The 19,196-nt window shown below is 53.6% G+C and overlaps 2 protein-coding genes across 17 annotated transcripts; one reads left to right on the top strand and one right to left on the bottom strand.

The window, feature by feature from the left end:
• Window positions 1–2,404: 2,404 nt before the first annotated feature.
• Tigd5 (tigger transposable element derived 5) lies at window positions 2,405–4,948 on the bottom strand. The gene has a single exon (XM_034516499.2). The coding sequence runs from the start codon at window positions 4,785–4,787 to the stop codon at window positions 2,850–2,852; it is 1,938 nt and encodes a 645-aa protein (XP_034372390.1). The 5' UTR covers window positions 4,788–4,948; the 3' UTR covers window positions 2,405–2,849.
• Window positions 4,949–5,089: 141 nt separating this feature from the next.
• On the top strand, window positions 5,090–18,990 carry Eef1d (eukaryotic translation elongation factor 1 delta). Of its 16 annotated transcripts, XM_076911525.1 has the most exons (10): window positions 8,960–8,974; window positions 10,528–11,648; window positions 13,194–13,317; window positions 13,737–13,808; window positions 17,166–17,222; window positions 17,528–17,627; window positions 17,705–17,805; window positions 17,999–18,220; window positions 18,534–18,728; window positions 18,889–18,990. In XM_076911525.1, exons 2-10 carry the CDS (start codon window positions 10,528–10,530, stop codon window positions 18,925–18,927), a joined length of 2,031 nt encoding a protein of 676 aa, XP_076767640.1. In that variant the 5' UTR covers window positions 8,960–8,974; the 3' UTR covers window positions 18,928–18,990. The 16 variants fall into 16 exon arrangements, with proteins under 16 accessions (XP_034372481.1, XP_076767644.1, XP_076767645.1 ...); XM_034516590.1 differs by lacking the exons at window positions 8,960–8,974; window positions 10,528–11,648 and adding an exon at window positions 5,090–5,106; XM_034516587.2 differs by lacking the exons at window positions 8,960–8,974; window positions 10,528–11,648 and adding an exon at window positions 5,206–5,321.
• The last annotated feature ends 206 nt before the right edge of the window (window positions 18,991–19,196 follow it).

The raw sequence follows: 19,196 nt of genomic DNA, 5'->3' as shown, positions 1-19,196 counted from the left end.
ACACGTGGTCAGGTGAACTCAGCTGTGAGCAAGGTTGAGTGTCAGAGAAAGGGCCCTACAATAGGACAGGAAGCCCACACGTCCAAGATCCTCTCTCTGGAGGACAGCTGCTGCCATCAAGATGCTCTTGTGGATACATTCAGAAGAGGCTACACTGGGTGTCAGTTCCCAGCTGGGCTTTCTGCAGGCAATCCTGACTAGGTAGTGTAAAGGGCTCAATCCCCCACTGCTGGAAGCTCCAACCAAAACCCACATTCCCCATCTTTCTGCGCTGGGTGCTTTCTCCGGACAATCTGCTTATGAATCCAAGGTAGAACATAGCAGAAATGGCTGTCTCTATTTCCCAAGCCCAAGGATCACCACACTATGGGGAGCAGGTAGACTTCTGGGGGCAAGTGAACTGGGATTCCTGTGTGATGCCTGCTACACAGCAGGTGGCAATGGCTACTGAAGAAAGGAACTACAGTGTCATCCTCCTTACTAGTTCATGGAGCTCAGTGCTCACAGGGAACCACGGTACACCAATAGCTCCACACAGTGAGAGTGGAAGGTTCTCTCCTGAGAACCCATGAACCCCTATGGAGCCCCATCAGACACTGAGTACAGAAAGGTGAACTGGTTGCACATCTCAAGCTGAACTGGCATTGGGGCTGAGGCCTCTGTGCACCGGGTTATTCAGCACCATAAGCCCCAGGGTTACAGGATTCCCTGCTGAGGCATTTGTCCGGCAACCTGGGCAAAGTAGCCTCTTCCACAACCAGGACTCAGCAACCAGAACCTCTGCCTATAACATGTAAAGAACATCAGAATGTTTCATTCTAAATGTACTTCTTTTTTGTAGTGTAGTTTGAACCCAGGGCCTTAGGCCTTGTAGGCAAGCACCCTACCACCGAACTACATCCCTAAGCCTGAGATGACACCTTTGAGCCTCTTCATGGGGGTCTCCCTAGTTGAGTTAATGATAGTACATGGACACAAACCTGACAGGAACTCTCTGTCACTAAGCCAGGCCACACTTACTTATGGGGCAGCAACAATATGAGGCCATAACAACCTCCTGGGCCTTGTGTGACCAAGTGAAAGGGGCTCTGGACAGTTAGGCTAGTGAGAGAGGTTTTACTCTCAAGCCCCAGTCTCTGCCAACTCTGTCTACCTGGGCCCAGGCCAGATGGAAACCTCTCCAAAAGAGCAGTACATGTTGCCTAGGCTGAACAGCTACTAGACGCTACCCAGCCCAGTTCTGCTGCTCTGCAGATTTTAAATCAGGTCTGTCAAAGCTGGATGGTAGCTCCTAACCTGGGTGCCTGGCTGATATGGAGGCTGCTGGTACAAACACATTAGACATTTGATAACCCACCCAAGGTAGCCAGTGCGGGAGACTCCCTGCCAGCCATGATTGCCCAAGGTTCTCTAGGTCTTCATCGGGGAGGCTGGGTACTTAGGTGGTCAGATGGTCCCTTAGTGTGCACAGATGGAGTGTGCTACCTGAGCCCGGTTCCCTTGCTCCATGCTTTCCCTCAGCTTTTGATATTTATGCAGATTTTTGACTGGGATGTAGTCGTGGCTCCAGGGAGTTGTATTCTTGTTCCTACATGGAAATCACTTTTGGATACGCCACCCAAGGTCCTGCCCATTGCCAAGCTGTTACATCCCCTGCCCTTCTCCACTTCATGTTTTCAAGGCTCATACTAGGAGACGTGAAGACGAGGAGAGAGCACCAGGACAAGGGCTCAGGACAGTATTTCTGCAAGGACAACAGTGCCCCTCTGTAAGACACAGGTGCCTTAGCTCAGTAATCGGAATCCACAGTTGGACAGGGCAGCACAGCGATACAAAATTCGGACATTCTTTTGAACCTTTTCTCCTTCAACCTGGGCTGTCCAGCAATAGCTCCTCAGCCACACCCTTGGCAATTGGATGAGTTTAGGGAGAAGGTTGGTGCAGGAAGAGCCCATGGGGTTAGGGGTTGACTTTAAGGCACTGCAGAGTTCCCAGTTGGACTTGCAAATGACTTGTTTCCAGGAAGATCAGATTGCCCTGGAGCTAGACAAAGTGCTTTGTGGTTTGTTCTGCTCCTCCTGGTCAAGCCACCTGGGTCCAAATCTAAACTCTTGCCAACCTCATGAATAGAAGACCTATCCAGATGTAGTTTTTAAAGTGGGGACTAAAAATCCAAGTTGAACAGATTTTGCTATCCTCTCTGCTGCATCCAAAACCTCACCAAGCACTGGGCTTCCATTCCCCCCCCCCCCCCCACTCTCTTGTGAGTGCACCACCTCAGGTGAGGAACTGGAGCCTAGCCTGGGCTTTGATCCAGCACCACAAGGACCTGCAGTTATCAGAGCAAGAGCAAGAGAGCCCAGAGCCCACCTCACCCTGCTAGCACTCATGGTCCCCCAGGAAGGGCATTTTTCCAAACAGGTTTAATGTGTTTTTAAAACAAAACCAAGTGCTTCCCCACTGAGATGAGACCAGGTAGCACCAGGGAAGCAGATGAAACAGCAGCAGCCTCATCCAGTGCACATGGAGGCAGGTTGTGTATGTGTGTGTGCCCCATAGGGGCCAGAATGGAAGTACAGTCATCTGTTCTCCAGTAGGTGCTGTGCTTCTGTGCCCGCATGTGCCTACCCAGGGAAGAACATTTGCTTCTTTTAGCTACTTCTCCAGGACCCTGTGCATCATGGGGCAGTTCATTCTTTACTAACAGAATTCCTCCAGGCTGGGCTGGGCTGGGCTTGCAACCCTGGACCTCTATAGTGGACTATCAGGGAGAAAAGGTGGAAGATGGCAGACTCTGTATGCCCCCTCTCTCCCAGTGTGGCAGGGAAAAGGCCACTGGGCCAAGGTAGTCACACACCATCATCAGAAGCTGCTGCTGAGGGGGCAATGCCCCCAAGCCTCCGTGCCATGGTAATGAGGGAACGGAGCTGCACAAGCCTCAGCGGCCCCACTTCTCTAGGATCCTGGCTCTCCAGCCACCTCAGAGCTGTCTCTAGTCCCCAAACGGCTTCCCCAGCAGTAGGTACCAACACTCCTCCTTGTTCAGTGGCCTCTTCCTCCTCCTCTCCAGCCCCAATGCTAGAGGGCAGGCTAGCTGGGGATGGAGGAGCTGCAGGGGCCACCTCTTCTCTGCAGCCCTCAGGGAGACCTCCATCATCATCCAGGTGTAGCCACTCTGCCACCTCTTCAGGTGCCAGGCGCTTGTAAGCCAGAGCTGCCAGATGTGTGACGTCACTGAGCACCCTGCTGTGTTCAGCGGCCTCCTCTACTGGGTGGGCTGGCTGCTGCCCAGGCTCAAAGGCTGCTCGAAGACCCAGCAGCCAGCAGCGCTCTATGCTGCCTGCCTGGACCAAGTCCCAAGAGAGGCCAGCCAGGTAGAGCATGTCCTTGAGCATGAAGCTTCTCATGAAGTCCAGAGGGGAGCCACTGGCACAAGACACAGCAAGCCTCAGGAGCTCCCGTTTGTACAAATGCTTGAAGGCGGCCACCACACCATGCTCCAAAGGTGCAGGGATGTGTGGTCGGCTGTTGCCCTTGGATAAGAAGAGCACTCGAACTGCACCATCTGGTGTTTGAAGTTCCTCTGGGGACCCAAGAAGCTCAGGTTGACACTGCCTGGGAGCCTCCTCACTCTCCTCCAGGGCAGGCATGCTAGTAGCCCAGCTTGGACAGGGTGGATGCGCCACCAGCAGCACAGCCTTCTGTTGCAGGCAGCTTCGGCGTAGGTAGCGCTTGACCCCAGGGACGAATTCCTCGAAGAACCAACCCCGAAGAAGTGGGCGACTGAGCCAGGCATCTGGACTGTAGCGGTACGAAGCCGGGAACTTGTCCTGGTTGTGGTGCCGCAGGCTGGGTGGGTCCGGTAGCTGTCCGATGACTAGTGGTTTCAGCTTGTGGCTGCCCGTCAGGTTGGCGGCCAGCAGTACTGTCACTCGGTCGCTGCGCCAGCGTCGACTGCACCCACCAGGCTCCCTGGAGTCCCCAGCGCCCGGAGTTGAGGCCTGCTCCGGAAGTAACCTCCAATAGAGACCAGTAACGTTAGCATTGTAGATCTGCTCGTCGCCATATCCGCCCTCGGAATGGGGTAGAGTGGCTGGCGCGCCATCAGGTAGGAGACCTGCGCCCGGTGGCTGCGCGGGCTCCTCTTTGACAGGCGCGGGGCCTGCGACCGGGAGCTCAGCCTCACCATAGATACGCTGACTAGAGATGCCATGGCGCTTCTGCCAGCGCCAGAACCAACCGTGGCTAGCCTTGAAGGTACACTCGGGGCCGTAGATCTGGCGAGCAAAGGCCTCAGCCTGAGCTTGGATAACTGGCCCGGACAGCGGCACGCCGTGCTGGCGCAAGGTGAGAAACCATGAGTAGACGGCGCGGTCGATCTCCTCCTCGTTGGCCAGACGCATCTTTTTGCGCTGCGTGCCCACTTCTCCACCTAACTGGTCCAAAAACCAGCGCAGCTTGGGCTCGTCCTTGAGCCAGCCGCGCAGTGTGCCGCCTGGCACGCCGAAGTCGCGGCACACGCTGGCCTGCCGCTCACCGCCCTTGACGCGCTCGATGGCTTGCAGCTTGTCTTTGATGGAGTAGGCCTTGCGGAAAGTCATCTTCACGGCCACTCGGGGCCGCGGCCCTGGCGCTGGGGGCAGCGGGCGCGCCGTGGAACCCGGACCCGGCGCCGGCGATCGCAGCGGTTCAGCAAGGCACCGGGGCGGGGGAAGACGAGCGCGATGAGGGACTGGGTGCAGGGCTGGACCGGCCGGAGGGCTCCCGGGGTACATGGCGTCGGCCATAGGGACCACCCGGGATAGCGAGCCTGACACCCCGCGCGGGCCGCTCGGGGCGGGACTCGGGGGCGGGGCTGCCCGGGTCCCTCCCTTTTGTCTCGCCAGCCTTGCCTGCACGGGCCCGCAAGTCCCGCCCCCTCCGCCCCGTAGCGCCTGCGCACAGTCTGGCCTTGGGCGCGTCACGGGCGCGTGCGCACACCAACTTCATTTCGTCCCGCCCTAGTCCGGCGGCTCCACTCTCCGTGCTGTGGAGGGGTGCGGCGCGTTGGAAGACCCGGCTCTCGGCTACTAGCGGCGACAACTTGAGTGAAGCGCGGCCCTCGAGGTAGCTGTGTGCTGGATTCTACCATGGTGGTTCCTGCGTGCATCGTGATGCATGCTCTGAGGGCAAGGCAGCGCGTGCCCAGGGTTGTGTCCCCCGCCGCGCCTTTCGTGGTCTGTGCCATTGCGTTTTCCGGGAGCTACGCGGTCGCCCTCCCTCTCCTTTGCAGTCCTGAGTTCGCAGTCCCAGGTTTTGGTTGCCGCGTCCTTGGCTGGCGTGTGAGTACTGCGGGCCCCGCCTCATGGAGTACACGTGCGGCAGAGGCCTGGAGTGCCCGGGCCCCGCACCCTTAGGGTTGGCTTCAGTGGGTCAGCGCGGGCTGCGGGCGGGTGTCTGGGCCTGTGTGGAGGCGGGTTCTGGCCACATGGTTGCCAGATCCTCAGCGCTGCTTCAGGCTGGCCGCCCGGCGGCTCAACACCGCCTTGAGTGACACGCTTGCCTGCGGTCGGTCGGGCTCTGGTGGGGCCGGTGTTCGTCTTCCCCAGCTCTTGCCAACGCCCTAGGTCCTTGCGGCTAAGCACCGAGGGCATGCCGAGCTCTAGGCATAGAGGGAGGCTGCTTCGGGTGCAGCCTGATGGAACTTGTACGGCCCACGGACTCAGGGTAGAAAAAGGGCTTGTGGTGCCGATTGGTTCAAAACTAACAGGGCTGGCTCTACTTACTGATTTGAATAAGAATGGTCCGGGCAGTTTTCTTGGGAAAGGGGCGTTGAAGGGTACGGTCGCCCTTTTTCTAATACGTGAGCGCTCTCTCCCGGCATCGTGGTTCTCTAGAGTGAACGGCTACCTCGGGAGCAAAAGAACTTGGTGAAGCTAATCTTGGGGTGCTACTCCCAGGGATGCTTCTGAATTGGCCCTGTCACTCAGGGATAACTGGGTCTTACCTCAGGCGGATTCTCGTGGATGAAGCAAAGGACGGATGTGACAGGACCGCCGAGTGCCCCCTAAGCCAATCCCATGGGGCAGTAGAGTCAAGAGGAAGAAGTCAAAGGGACAAGGAGTCCCCTTCCCAGGCTCTGTGATGGCCAGTTCAGCATGAACCTCCTCGGACTGTGGGAGGACTCAGCAAACAGTTGGAGAGTTGGCAGAGGGAGCCATTTAGACTTTGTTGCCTGGGATTTGCTCTGCACGGCTTTCTGTCCTCTCAGGAGGAAGCTGCTGCAGGGTTGTGCTCCAGGCTTATCTTTTGGATAGGTGAGGCTCCATGGCATAGCACAGAGGAGGCAAAAGTGCTTGAGAGGGCTTGATAGTCAGCAAGAGTGACTCTTGGGGGGATGAAGGTAGGAGATGCTCTCGTTGAGCATTTCTTCTGTGCCAGGGATCTAAGATGCTGTGTGCCTATTGAAGGTTGGAGTCATTGAGACATTCGTGTGAAATCCGGGTGCTGGAACATGATTTGGTCTCCAGCTCCACACATCACTTGACTCAGCAGATTTGTGCAGTTATACCAATCAGTGCCTTAATTTTTCATCCTGTGTCTAAGATGACACACAACCAACACCCCCACCTCCTTAAGTGTGAGTTATGGTGCAGATATTATCAGGTGTAAAGGAATAGCTGAGAAAGCAAGCCATCTAGCAAAGCCTCAAGACCTGTGTGTCAGGTCAGGGTACCATCTGCAGAAACAGAAATAGAGCCAACAGACAATGGCACTTGGGGTAAGGAGATTAGGGTTGCCTGGGTTCAGACTGGATCGCGAGCATTAGCCTCTGGATCTTAAGGTGGGCAAACAGCTCAGGTTGGTTTTTCTGAGTAGGGCTGGGATATCCCAGAGGCAGAGAAGTAGAGTGGGAGCTTGGAGATTAGAATTTAACCCATGAAAAGAGACCAAGGCATCACTCCTGTGCCCGTATAAGCTGCAGTGTGGCCTCCCCCACTACATGGCTGTTATGAATATCCAGAGAACAGAAGGCTGAGGGCTCAGAAAGCCAGCTCTTCTGTGGACATTTTTTTTTCTCTTCATTCCCAGTACCTGGAAGCCTCCAGGTGTTTGCTACTGTGATGGGGGGAATAGCTGTGACTTACCCTTTCTCATCTCCCTCAGAGTCCAGTTCCCAAGCCAGAAGTGCCCTTGGCAGAGGCTGCTGCCTGGCCCAGATTGGCAGAGCAGTTGTAGCTCAGCCCTCAGACTGCAGCTGGCTAGTACAAGCTTCTTTTGAGAGGAAGCTAGGTCTGGGTGCTGGGCTTTGTGGCCATGCCTGGTTGTGTTGTATCTCAGGACCTAAGACTCATCAGGTCTTGTCTGACACTTGAGCTGCCTGCACCCAGGCTCTCAAGAGTTCAGGCTTGAGTTTGACAGCTGACCTAAGGTGACCAGGTCCTTATATCTTATATCCTGGAGTCCAGCCTATGACTGGGAGCAGGGCAGGGCCTGCTTAGGCCACTTCTTTCTAGGTCCTTTGATGTGCTGAGCCTGCTTCTCTGGAAGTTTGTTTTCTCTTTGGTACTTCAATCTCTTCAGCCTGTTCCTGCTATTGCCTAGATTAAAGCCTCAGGAGAAAGAAAGCCAACCCTTTGTAGGGATGTGGGGACAGGACAAACTCACCCTGTGTGGGTTTGAGACATTCACTGCTACTTGTTTCCAGGCTAGTTTTTCCTGGACAGCTGCAGGTTTGCATGTGTGTGTGTCCTCCAGGGAAGCAGTGGAGTTCAGGTATGCCCAAGTCTGAGTGCAAACTGGCTAAAGTTCTCAGCCTGTTGTGCACCTGTGGGGAAAGCAGGCTGGGGAAGACCTTGTCCCCCCCCCCCAGCCTTTTGCTGCTAATGTCTTGGGGTGGCACTCCTATCTGCTTGGTCTTTATGTGCCCAACCCAGAGGTGGCATCATTTCAGTGAGAGGCCCACAGCTAGGAGCTGTCTGGACCTGAAGCACTTGGTCCCTCGGAGATAGGACCAAAGGGGTTGTCCTTAACTTCCAAAGCCCTGTCAGTGAAGGAGAGAGGCTGGGTTTCTTTCACAGCTAGGGGAGCATCTGTAGGTACTAGCTCACCTTGGTGCAGGTGGGAGCAGACAGCCTCCATGGTGGTGTCTGCTTGTCTCTTAGATCATAGGAACCCTAAGACTATCAAGGGCTAATGGAGGGCTGCCTCTCAAGCTTTTGGACTGGGCGGCCACCGGGGATTTGGTGGTGGGTGATACGTACCATTTTATCTTACGTTGCCATGCCATCTTGGCAAGCAGTTTCTAAAAGGCTGCCCAAGTTGCTGTCTGGCATGGGTGGCCTTTCCCACCGCTCTAACCTTGCTGCTTTTCCTTCATGCTGTCCTAGGAGGCCAAAGCAAAAGTAAGTACACCTGCATAGTGCCCTGTATCGCCCTTCACCTGAGCCGAGGAGCCCTCCCCTCCACCCCAGCCATTACCTTGCCTGAGGGAGGCATACCTATGCAGAGTTGAGCTTGCTGGAACAGGGAAGTGGCGTGGTTAGCTTGTTCTTGTGGCAAGTACATACCCGTGTAACCCTGGTACCAAGTAGGTCAGCACATAACCCTCTGCCCTGTGGAGAAGCTGTGGCCAAACATGAATATGTGGCCTGAGGAAGCATCTAGTTTCTGTGACCTTATCCTGCCCCATAGGGGGATGGGCTGGGGAGCATTGAAAGCATCTCCATCTGTTTCCTTCAGGAAAGTTCCTAGTCTTAAGTTTGGTGAGGGGGCCCAGGTTAGTGGGCATTGCTGAAGGGAGGATAAACCTAGACCTGTAGGAAGTGTTCCATGAGAACAGCAGCTTCACCTCAGTCCCCCAAAGAGGTTAGAGCTAGTCACATCCTGCTGTGATGGCGTATACTGCCCCCTTGGTGACAGTGGGTGATGTCACAATGCTCTGCCTCCTAGGATCCCCCTCAGTCCCTGCCCCTGCCCCTGCTACTTGGCCTTGGTAAGTGAGGGGGTGGCCTAGAGACCTCTCTACATTGAGCCTCTGTGACTCCTGGTCCTGGCTCCTCACAGTGAGAGAGCTTGGGTAGATTGCACTAAAGAACTTTAGCTCTCACTTAAGAGGTAGGCTTCAGGGAGGACAGGAAGAGTTTTCTGAGGTCCTTAACATGGGTGAGGTTTAGCTAGCTAACACTCTTCCAGTCAAGTGTTTTGTTGGGTGTATTATTAGGAAAAGGCCCCAGACAGGGGTGTGAATGATTGCTGTCCAGCCAAAGGGTGTCCTTGCACTGCATGAATGCCCAGCAAGTGGCCTGGGTCTGTTACTACAGACCCACAGAAGAGGCAGGAGAGCCGCACCTGGACCCTTAATCTTCAAGTGTTAGGCGAGTCCAGACTACAAGAATCTTGTCTGAGTTACCTGTCTAGGGCAAGGCAGCTCTAAGAACACTTACTGCTGCCTTCCTTCTAGGCTGGCTGGTAGAGCCTGGAGCCTGTCCTTTGATGGGGCCACATCTGGCCTCAGGAATAGTAAAGTCCTGCCTGTGTGGCTGTTGCTGTGTGCTTCAGTGCCACACCCTGCTGAGGGGGCAGAAAGTCTGTAGCACTTGAGGTAACACCGTTTTCAGTGAGGAAGCTGAGGGTCCTGAGGAAAGATTGATTATAGTAGCAAGTGAGATGTGGTGTCCTGAGTCCAGGGGCCCCGTGGTGACTCTGGTTCAGAGGGATCCAGAGTTGTAGTCTGTGGCCGCCTGATGAAGTGGTATATCCTTTAGATTAAGGATCTCTGTTGGTGGTCGTGATGTGCATGCAGTCTCTGCTGCTGACAGTAGCCCCTTTTCTAAGACTCTTTGCCCCTGGGAGGGCACACTGGTCTGTGTAGGATAGTTGTATGGCCAAGGTACGTGCAGGTGACTTTCTAAGATGCCCTGCTTGTTGGGGCTGCATCCACCTGGGCAGTCACAAGTCCTTGTCAGTGAGCTAGACACATCAGCCACCTCAGGTAGGTGCCAGGCTCAACATGCAAAGCACAGGCAGACTGAGGTCGATTTCACATAAGCCGTGAGTAGTTTCTTGCTATAAGTGAGCATAGAGCATCTCATAGGATGTGCTTGTACTAAAACAAAACCAAAACAAAGCTGCAAAACACCCAGACTGGTTATTTATATTAAATCATTGTTAATGAGTGAAGCTGTTCGTTTTATTTGCTACCCTAGCTGGGGGCCCCTTAAGAAAAGGCGTCTGAGTTTGGAGGTGTGTTTAGACCCTTTCTGAAAGCTATTGGGCTTCTTGGACAGCACAGGCAGCGTTCACAGTAGTAAGATGTGGGTGTATGCATATATTTGTATTATGCTGGTTTTGACTCAAAAGTTCCTTGTGTGGACTTGACTCCTGTGCCCTTGCATGTCATCTGGTGAAGCCCCTTTGGTGGCTTGCCCTTTCCCCAGGCTTCCCTGCCCACCTTTGCCTGCTCTCCTGAGGAGGGCAAGGGAGGCAGGTGCCTCTACTATGTTGCAACTGCCTTCTTGTGCTTGCTTTTTAATGCTGCGCCCGAAGATGAGGAGTGGGAAGGCCTCTTGTGCGCTGGAGACCGTCTGGGAGGACAAGCACAAGTATGAGGAAGCGGAGCGGCGCTTCCATGAGCATGAGGCCACACAAGCCGCCGCCGCCTCTGTCCAGCAGCTCCTGGACGAAGTGCCAGCTGTGAACGGGCCCAGCCAGGAGGACACGGAGGACACCGACGAGGCAGAGTCTCCCAACACCAGCAACAGGAGCGATCCTAGGAAGAGCCACGACGAGTGCAAGAAGCCGTTACAGAAAAAGAGGAAGCGCTCCCCAAAGGGTTGGCTTGACCAGGCAGACCTGGCCCTCGTGGGCCTCTCGGCTGACCATGTATGGTTGGACAAGCCACTCTTCGACCAGGCAGAAAGCTCCTACCGCCAGAGGCTGGCAGATGTAGCTGCCCAGGCAGCCCAGGCAGCCCAGGCACCCCAGCCACCTGCTCTGGCCCCTTGGGGGCCCTGTACACATGGAAGCCATGTGGCATGCCACCATGTGACCTGGGGGATCTGGGTCAACAAGTCTTGCTTTGATCAAGCTGAGCGGGCTTTTGTGGAGTGGTCTCAGGCCTTGCTGCTGGCTGCAGAGGGGAGCCATAGGCAGGGGACTCCTGACACAGGCCAGCAGGCTGTTACTCCTGACCTGGCCTTGGCCTGCCAGCCGTGCCTACCAGCCAATGGCCAGCCGCCTCTGGGCAGCCTACAGGCACTGGTGCGGGAGGTGTGGCTGGAAAAGCCCCGGTATGATGCAGCTGAGAGGGGCTTCTATGAGGCCCTCTTTGATGGTCACCCCCCAGGGAAAGTGCGCCTGCAGGAACGAGCCAGTCAGGCAGAGGGTACCCGGAGGGGCCGCAGAGACCGTCGGAGCCGCAATGCTGTAGGAAACAAGCGAGCTGGGTCAAAACGGGCTGATGGGGAGGCTCCTTCTGCCTTGCCCTACTGGTACTTCCTACACAAGGACGCAGAGGCCCCATGGCTCAGCAAGCCTACCTACGACAGCGCTGAGTGCCGCCACCATGCCGCTGAGGCCCTGCGCATAGCCTGGCGCCTAGAAGCTGCCTCCCTGGCTCACCGACCCACGCCCCGTTCTGGCCCATCCATGTCCAGCCTAAGACCCAAGTAGGAGAAATATGGCTGCAGGTGTTGGGATTGTCCTAGGCTACTGTCTCTAGGCTGGGGTCCCTCATACTCCACCTGTGTAGGGTTAGCGTGGGCACCAGTGGTGCTCTGTCCTTGAAGGTTACAGAGTTCTGAGTTGTGTTGGTGGGGAAAGGGGTCAAAGAGCACAGAAGAACATTATCTGCAGCTGGGTCTCTGGCACCTGATAGGTCTTGATACCCATAGTCCATTATAGTTATGGGTTATAGTATATGCCCATTGAGGTAAGGTGGGCATTAGATCCAAGAGCACATGTCTGATCTGGCAGCCTCTGCAGGGTGGTTTTGTGATTTTGTGGGTTTTTTTTGGGGGGGGGGGCACTTCCCTGTTGGGAAAGAAATCTACCTAGCTCCCAGCCTCCAAGGAATCTTGCTCCAACACAGGTGTAGTCCTAAGATTGGTCTCTGAAGGCCAAGGAATGACTGACTATATGACTATGGGAGGTGGTCTCCTAGGCAGATAAGTGTGATGTATAAACACAGAAGGGTCAGGGAAGGAGGTGGAGGCTCCCTGATCTGAGAAGTAATACCAATCTGGGGCAGTGTGGGAGGAATGGGAAGAGTCCAGTAGTCCCTGGGGATCTCTACGTCCTGTCTGCCACCTACCTGCCTTGTGTCCACCAATGTGTCCTGGGGAAGGGAAGCAGTGTTAGGCCTGTATTCTTATAAGAAGACACTTAGATGGGCTGGTGGTGGCCTGAAGCCTTCCACACAGAAAATTGGCAGAGTGAGATTGGGTGGGTCTGTCGCGCTTGGCAGGAAGGGCAGGAGAGCAAATGGTGGACTCTGTGGACACTGCATACTCTAGCTCTCATGCTCTGCCAGTGTAGGAGCTGCATGGCGGAGCATGGCTTGCAGAAACATAGTGAGCTGGACTCTGCTCTTGGTATTCACAGAGCTTTCATTGTACCCTTGATTTTTTTTTTTAACCATCTTAATCAAAACAGATAAGTACTAAAAGTACTTATATATTGAAAGAGAATGCTACATTGCATACCAGGATAGCAACATTTTTATGGAAGATAAAGGGAAAAAGTGGGCTGCTCATTTACAAATCTGTTTGACTGAAGGCTGGGTATGGCTGGCTGTAGGCCTTCCAGCTGGGCTGCTTTTGTGCTCTAGCTGCTGGTATGGGTTATAGTTGGATTGTATGGTTGGAAAACTCGGGGCCTGGGTGCTTAGTGGCCTGGAGGACTTGCCCAGGGACCAGCCCTCACTCAGGCCCTGGTAGGGAGCCCACTTTGGTGACAGAAGGGCTGTTGACTTTTTGTGTGTGGATGGGGTTTGGTGTTGAACTGAGAACTGTCTGTGATCATAGGCAGCAGCAGTTGATGAACCAAGCAGAACTGAGCTGGCCCAGCATGTGATAGCCTTTGAGTTGTCTGGTTCTTTACCTCTGACCTGTTTATATAGAGTGCTCAGGTTGGGGAGACCTGGAGCCTGTGGGGAAGGTGAAGCCAGAGGTTGACCTTAGCCATGCTGACCTAGCCACTCTTTCCCATCTCAGCAGAAAAATGGCTACAAACTTCCTAGTGCACGAGAAGATCTGGTTTGACAAGTTTAAATATGACGATGCAGAAAGGAGGTTCTATGAGCAGATGAATGGGCCTGTGACCTCCGGCTCCCGCCAGGTGAGGACTGTACTTAGGGCTGGTGGAACCGGGTGGGCCAGAGACATGTTAGTTAGGGCTGAGTGGCTCCTGGGGTGCTTCTGCTGCTGGCTCCTGATTCTAACACATATGCCACCTAGGGGCAACCAGCAAACAGGTGTCTATGGGTGGTGTGTGGCCAGGCCTTAGCATGTATGGCTACCTGCAGACTTTGTGGCTGTGGTCTCGATCACCTGCTTTTCATGTCTTGGGAGCTTTCATTCTGTATAATTTATTCCTCCTCTTTGTAGTGTGTTCTTGCTTTTTGGGTGAGGGTTCTTGGGGCTTTTGTTTTTCTGTGTGGGCTTTTTTTTTTTTTTTTTTTTTTTTTGGTGTGTGTGTGTTTAAAATTCTTTTTAAACCAAAACAAAAAAGACTGGTTCTTTCTGCACTGTCTGCAGGAGAATGGTGCCAGCGTGATCCTCCGAGACATTGCAAGAGCCAGAGAGAACATCCAGAAATCCTTGGCTGGAGTGAGTACCCATGGCCCACGTACTCATGGGCTCGTGCTCAGCCAAACAGCATGTCAGAGTGTTTTGTGTGTTTTTTTTTTTTTTTTTCTCTTTAAAGGGAAAAAAAAAAAAACCTTTAGTACTGTTGACTGTTGGCCTTTGAAGCAAGTTAGGGCACAAGGTGTGATGCTGTGCTCTTGTAGGCTGTGAGTGTCAAAGCCTCCGTGCCCACACTGTCATGGAAAATGCTCTCTGGACTTTTCCATGTGTCTCTCATACATACTGGAGCTCACTCTAGTTCTTCCCGAGGTGCCTGCCGGGGGCTGCCTGGGCTAATCAGTGTCGTTGTGCAGGGTGTGTGTTGTTGGCACGCGCCTTGAAGTCTGTTCCTTCCTGCTTGCTCCCTTGCTGAAGTAGCACACGCCTCCTATCCCTTAGACCACTGTTCCTCTTGATTAGGTGGGGCCCTTCATGGAAAGAGGATGATTATTTGGTTCGATATGCTAGCATAATCTTAGACCAAGACCTAGGGAGGGACCCTGTGGCCTGCAAGGCCAGACAGATATGCTCCATCTGGCCCTAGCCTTCTGGACTAGCTGAGGAAGGTGTGCCCTTTAGATAGCAAGCAGAACTGCTCTTTCTCCCTTACTCCGAAGAAGTCTGGACCTCACTCTGTCTGGAGTGGGACATGTCCTAAAACAGGTTTTCTGACAGCTCTCTAATGGTTACCTCAACCTTACTGCCTAAAACTGAAAGTTTATCATCAAAATGGTCCTGAAGGTCAGAAGTTGAAATAGGGCCAAAACCCAGTAGAGTGTACTCCTTTCGAGGCTCTGAGAGTTTACCTGTTTGTATTTCTCGGGCTAATGCATGTCCTTTGGCATCTCATCCTCCCAGCTTCTGCTTATCCCTGTGGCCCTCCTGCTTCCCACCATCACAAGGATGCTTGGCACTGAACCAAGCCTACCCGTACAGTCCAGGTTCTTGTTTTGTCTTCTAACATTCTGTCATTTTTTGAAAGCACGCTGTGCGAGGCATCCGGTTCATAGGCAGGCACTCCCATTCAAGAAGGGAACGCACAAGAGGTTCTTGACAGCTCAGAATTCAGCCAGGCCTCCAGAATGGCTCCTTTGTGGCTCATGTGGCCACTGGGAGACAATTTTCACCAAATAGCACACTTGAGGTTGGAATTTTAACAACCTTCCTGCTTGTGTTAATCTTTTTTTAAAGTGGGTTCTTTTTGTTTGTTTTATTTTATTTTTATTTTGGGGGGGGTGTTTGTTTGTTTGTTTGTTTTTGTTTTGTTTTTCGAGACAGGGTTTCTCTGTGTAGTCCTGGCTGTCCTGGAACTTACTCTGTAGACCAGGCTGGCCTCGAACGCAGAAATCTGCCTGCCTCTGCCTCCCAAGTGCTGGGATTAAAGGTGTGCGCCCACCACCGACCGGCTTGTTTTAATATTTTATCCTGACTTTTTTTGTCTGAATTAGTGTTTTTGCTAGTAAAATTTCAAGAACCTTGCCAGTTGTACTTTGGCACAGATTTCTGTGCCGTCACATGAGGTTTCTTGAGGTATTTTTGGTCCCATCACATTTCTTGGCTTCTGTCAAGACAGCCGTGGGAATTCGCCCATCTCATGCCTGCTCTCTGACCTTTGATGCCCTCGCCCCTTCCACTCCTCCCAGGCAGCCACTGCCGCCCTCCACATTCCACCACCCTGACTTTATCTTTTTCTGTGCACTCTATGAGGAGCTATATTAAAGAATTTCCCCCCAGCCATCTGGCCCTGGCTTCTTTCTGCTCCAGTTTTTCCCCCTCAGTTTCTCTTCTCCCTAAGTAGCAAAAAGAAAACCTGCTCCACCTTCCACACTTGGCTTTGAAATATCCGATTCCTGGCCAGGTGTCTGGTCCCAGCCCTGGGGAAAGCTGAGGCTAGAGGGTTGCACAGGTCTGAGGTCTGCGCTGGAGAATCTCAGCTGAAGACCAGGTTCTCATTTAGAAGTCCTGGAGACAGAGGGACTGACCTCCCTACAGTTTAAGGTCTGTGCCCACTGTCCTCGCCACATCTTTAGGAATTTGTCCCAGCAGCACCCAACACAGCTACAGACTTAAAATGACACAGATCTGCCATCTTACAGTTTAGGGCATCAGATCTTTAGAGGCATCTCCTGAAGCAGAACCAAAGTGTCCACAGGGTCCTTCAGAAGTCTGGAGAGAATCTGCTCCATCTTTTCCACCTGTCCGATCGTCCCTACCTCCCTTTGTCTGGTTCCTGCTGCTGTGCACAGAGCATCTTGAGCCCAGCCTTCCTCATACTACAACCCTTAATACAGTTCCTTATGCTGTGGTGACCCCTGGTCATAAAATTATTTTCACTGCGACTTGATAATTGTAAGCTGCACACACCTGACCCCTTCTTGGTCCTACCTGTTCTCATCCTATCATTCTCAAATCCATATTCATGATCCTGTGCTCCGCCAGTGAAGCTCAGGCTAGCTAGATGTGGTTTGAGGTAAAAGATTGGTGCACTTGGCCAGGCACATTGAGTTTCAGTCCCCAGAAAGCTGGGTCAGGCTCAGCAGCCGTTTCCTGTCTTGGCTCAGCTGGACTGTCCCTTGCCAGCCAGCTCCTTTGTTTTGTCTAAGGCCTGCTATCTAGAGTGGGAAAGCCCCCGCTTTATAGCGCAGCCTCCATTCACATATATTCTAGTCTTTTGAAGGGAGATACCTTTAGTCTACCTGCAAGCAAAACCTCCCTTCAATGCCATTTCTGCCAAATTGTACCATAGGGCTCTGCTGTTACACCAAGTTTAAAATAAAAAAAAAAATCAAAACCAAAAACAGTAGCTGGCCATGGTGGCACACTCCTTTAATCCCAGCACTTGGGAGACAAAAGCAGGCAGTTCTCTGAGTTCAAGGCCAGCCTGGCTAGCGAGTCCAGGACAGGCAGGGCCATTATTACACAGAGAAACCTTGTCTTGAAAAACAAACAAGGTTATCTTTACTGTTGGCCCAAATGCTGCCTTACTGGGTCCCTAGGGTGAAGGCCTATGTTTGCTGTCTGTCTGTTACCTCTTCTATGGAGCAGATTCTGTCTGGCAGATACTCAGGGTGCTTGGCTGCCCCCCAGAGGAAGTCCTAGCAGAGCCTGCTGGACTGGGACTTGCATGCAGCTATGCTTTCAGAGCCAGTAACCTTCCTACCTATGAGTGGGGCTAACATCTGAGAGCATGGAGCAGAAGCCTGGGTTTCCTGCAAGGGGAGCCTGCCCTGTGCCCTCCTGAGCCTTCTGGGGCCACCTCAGGAGTAAGCTCACAGGTGCTGGCACCACCTGCACACCCCTTCCTTCTAGCCCCTCAACTGCTTTCCCTCCTGTTTCTAGCTCAAGGTGATGCTGCCCAACTCCCCTGAGGCCCTGGGCCAGGCCACCCCTGGGACTGTAAGTCCTGTTGCTTTCTCTGTTTGGCTCCCCTGTCCTATACACTCTGCTTGGCTGAGATGGTCACAGTGTACAACCATTCTTGAAGACAGCAGGTCTTCACTGCTCACCCTAAGCAGGAAGAGTGTCTTGTGGTCCCTTACCTTCTATTGCTTCTTCCTTGACCAAATACTGCAGGGTACCCATTAAGACCGACTGAGCCTTTGCCAGACTTTCAACTCAGTCTGGGCTCTGCTTCTGAGTGGCTGTAAGGGGACCCCAGAAGCAGGCTAAAGGACTAAGAGCAGCTTCTTCCTCCCTTACAGAGCTCAGGCCCTGGAGCCTCCAGTGGACCTGGTGGAGACCACAGTGAGCTCATTGTGCGGATTGCCAGTCTGGAAGTGGAGAACCAGAACCTTCGAGGCGGTGAGGGCTTGTGCCTGACAGGCGGGGCTCCAGCTCCAACCTCTGCTATCTGACTGGTATCCCCCTTGTGCCCACAGTTGTCCAAGATTTGCAGCAGGCCATTTCCAAGTTGGAGGCCCGGCTGAGCACTCTGGAGAAGAGTTCACCTACTCACCGAGCCACAGCCCCACAGACCCAAGTGAGTCTTCCCACTTGGGAAGGAGCCTTGTACATGTCCTGGCTTCTGTCCCTACCTACTGACTGTCTCAGGCAAGACTGACCCTCAGGGCAGGCTGAGATCTGAGAAGGTCTCCTGAGGGCTTGCTTTCTTGCAGTTAGCTGGCCTGTGGAGGCCTGATGAGTCTCAGCCTTCCTCCCTTCTTCTGTGGCAGCATGTCTCCCCTATGCGTCAAGTGGAGCCCCCAACCAAGAAAGGAGCCACACCAGCAGAGGACGATGAGGACAATGACATTGACTTGTTCGGCAGTGACGAGGAAGAAGAAGATAAGGAGGCTGCTCGACTACGGGAGGAGAGGCTACGCCAGTACGCAGAGAAGAAGGCCAAGAAGCCCACGCTGGTGGCCAAGTCCTCCATCCTCTTGGATGTTAAACCTGTGAGTGGCAGGGTGGTAGGCCTCTGGGAGGCTAGGAACAGAACCTTACAGCTAGAGATGGGGGTGGGGCCCATAGGCTCAGCCTCTGACACACACATCCTCTTGGGTCTTAGTGGAAGTTAAAGATGTTGATGTGAGAACAGAAATGTGGAGTGGACATGTAAACTTGGGACTGTTTCTAAGGGCGCTATAAAGAAACAAAAGTGCGTCCCGTAGTTCAGGGGAGGGGGGTTGTGGGTGTTTCCCCCAGTGTTCTAGAGGTTTCTGAGATGGTTCACTCAGCCCCCCACCCCCACCCCACATTCTCTCACAGTGGGATGATGAGACTGACATGGCCCAGCTAGAGACTTGTGTGCGTTCCATCCAATTGGACGGGCTGGTTTGGGGGGCCTCCAAGCTCGTGCCCGTTGGCTATGGTATCCGGAAGCTGCAGATCCAGTGTGTGGTGGAGGATGACAAAGTGGGCACCGACTTGCTCGAAGAGGAGATCACCAAGTTTGAGGAGCATGTAAGTGGGCATAGGCACAAGGGTATGGGAGACTGGGTGAACCTGGGACACTGGCTCCTGCACCCCACATCCGTAGGAACAGTACCTCAACCCCCCCTGAGGAGCATGAGCCTGCCTTGGCCAGGCAGTCTGCAAGGACACCCTTTGTCTCTATCCACAGGTGCAGAGTGTCGACATCGCAGCCTTCAACAAGATCTGAGAGTGGAGAGAGTGGTTTCGTGTGTGTGATGATGATCTGCTGAGATTAAAGATGGAGACCGCACTCTGGCTCTTGTGGTTACTTGGTGTTCAGTGCTCTGCCGGGCTCTGGTCCATACTTGTCTCATACCTGCCCACCTCTTGCCTCTTGTGTTCAAACTGTTTGGGCCAGAAACAGAATCTGTTGGGTCCACATTTGCCCACCATGTGTCTGTCTCCTGTCCCTGCTGTTGTGACCATGTGGAGCACACCTAGGCCCAGTCTAACACT

This window comes from Arvicanthis niloticus, chromosome 13, assembly GCF_011762505.2.
Source record: "Arvicanthis niloticus isolate mArvNil1 chromosome 13, mArvNil1.pat.X, whole genome shotgun sequence".
NCBI classification, from domain to species: domain Eukaryota; kingdom Metazoa; phylum Chordata; class Mammalia; order Rodentia; family Muridae; genus Arvicanthis; species Arvicanthis niloticus.
The sequence above is the reverse complement of the archived record's forward strand: the minus strand, read 5'-3'. Positions and strand labels throughout refer to the sequence as shown.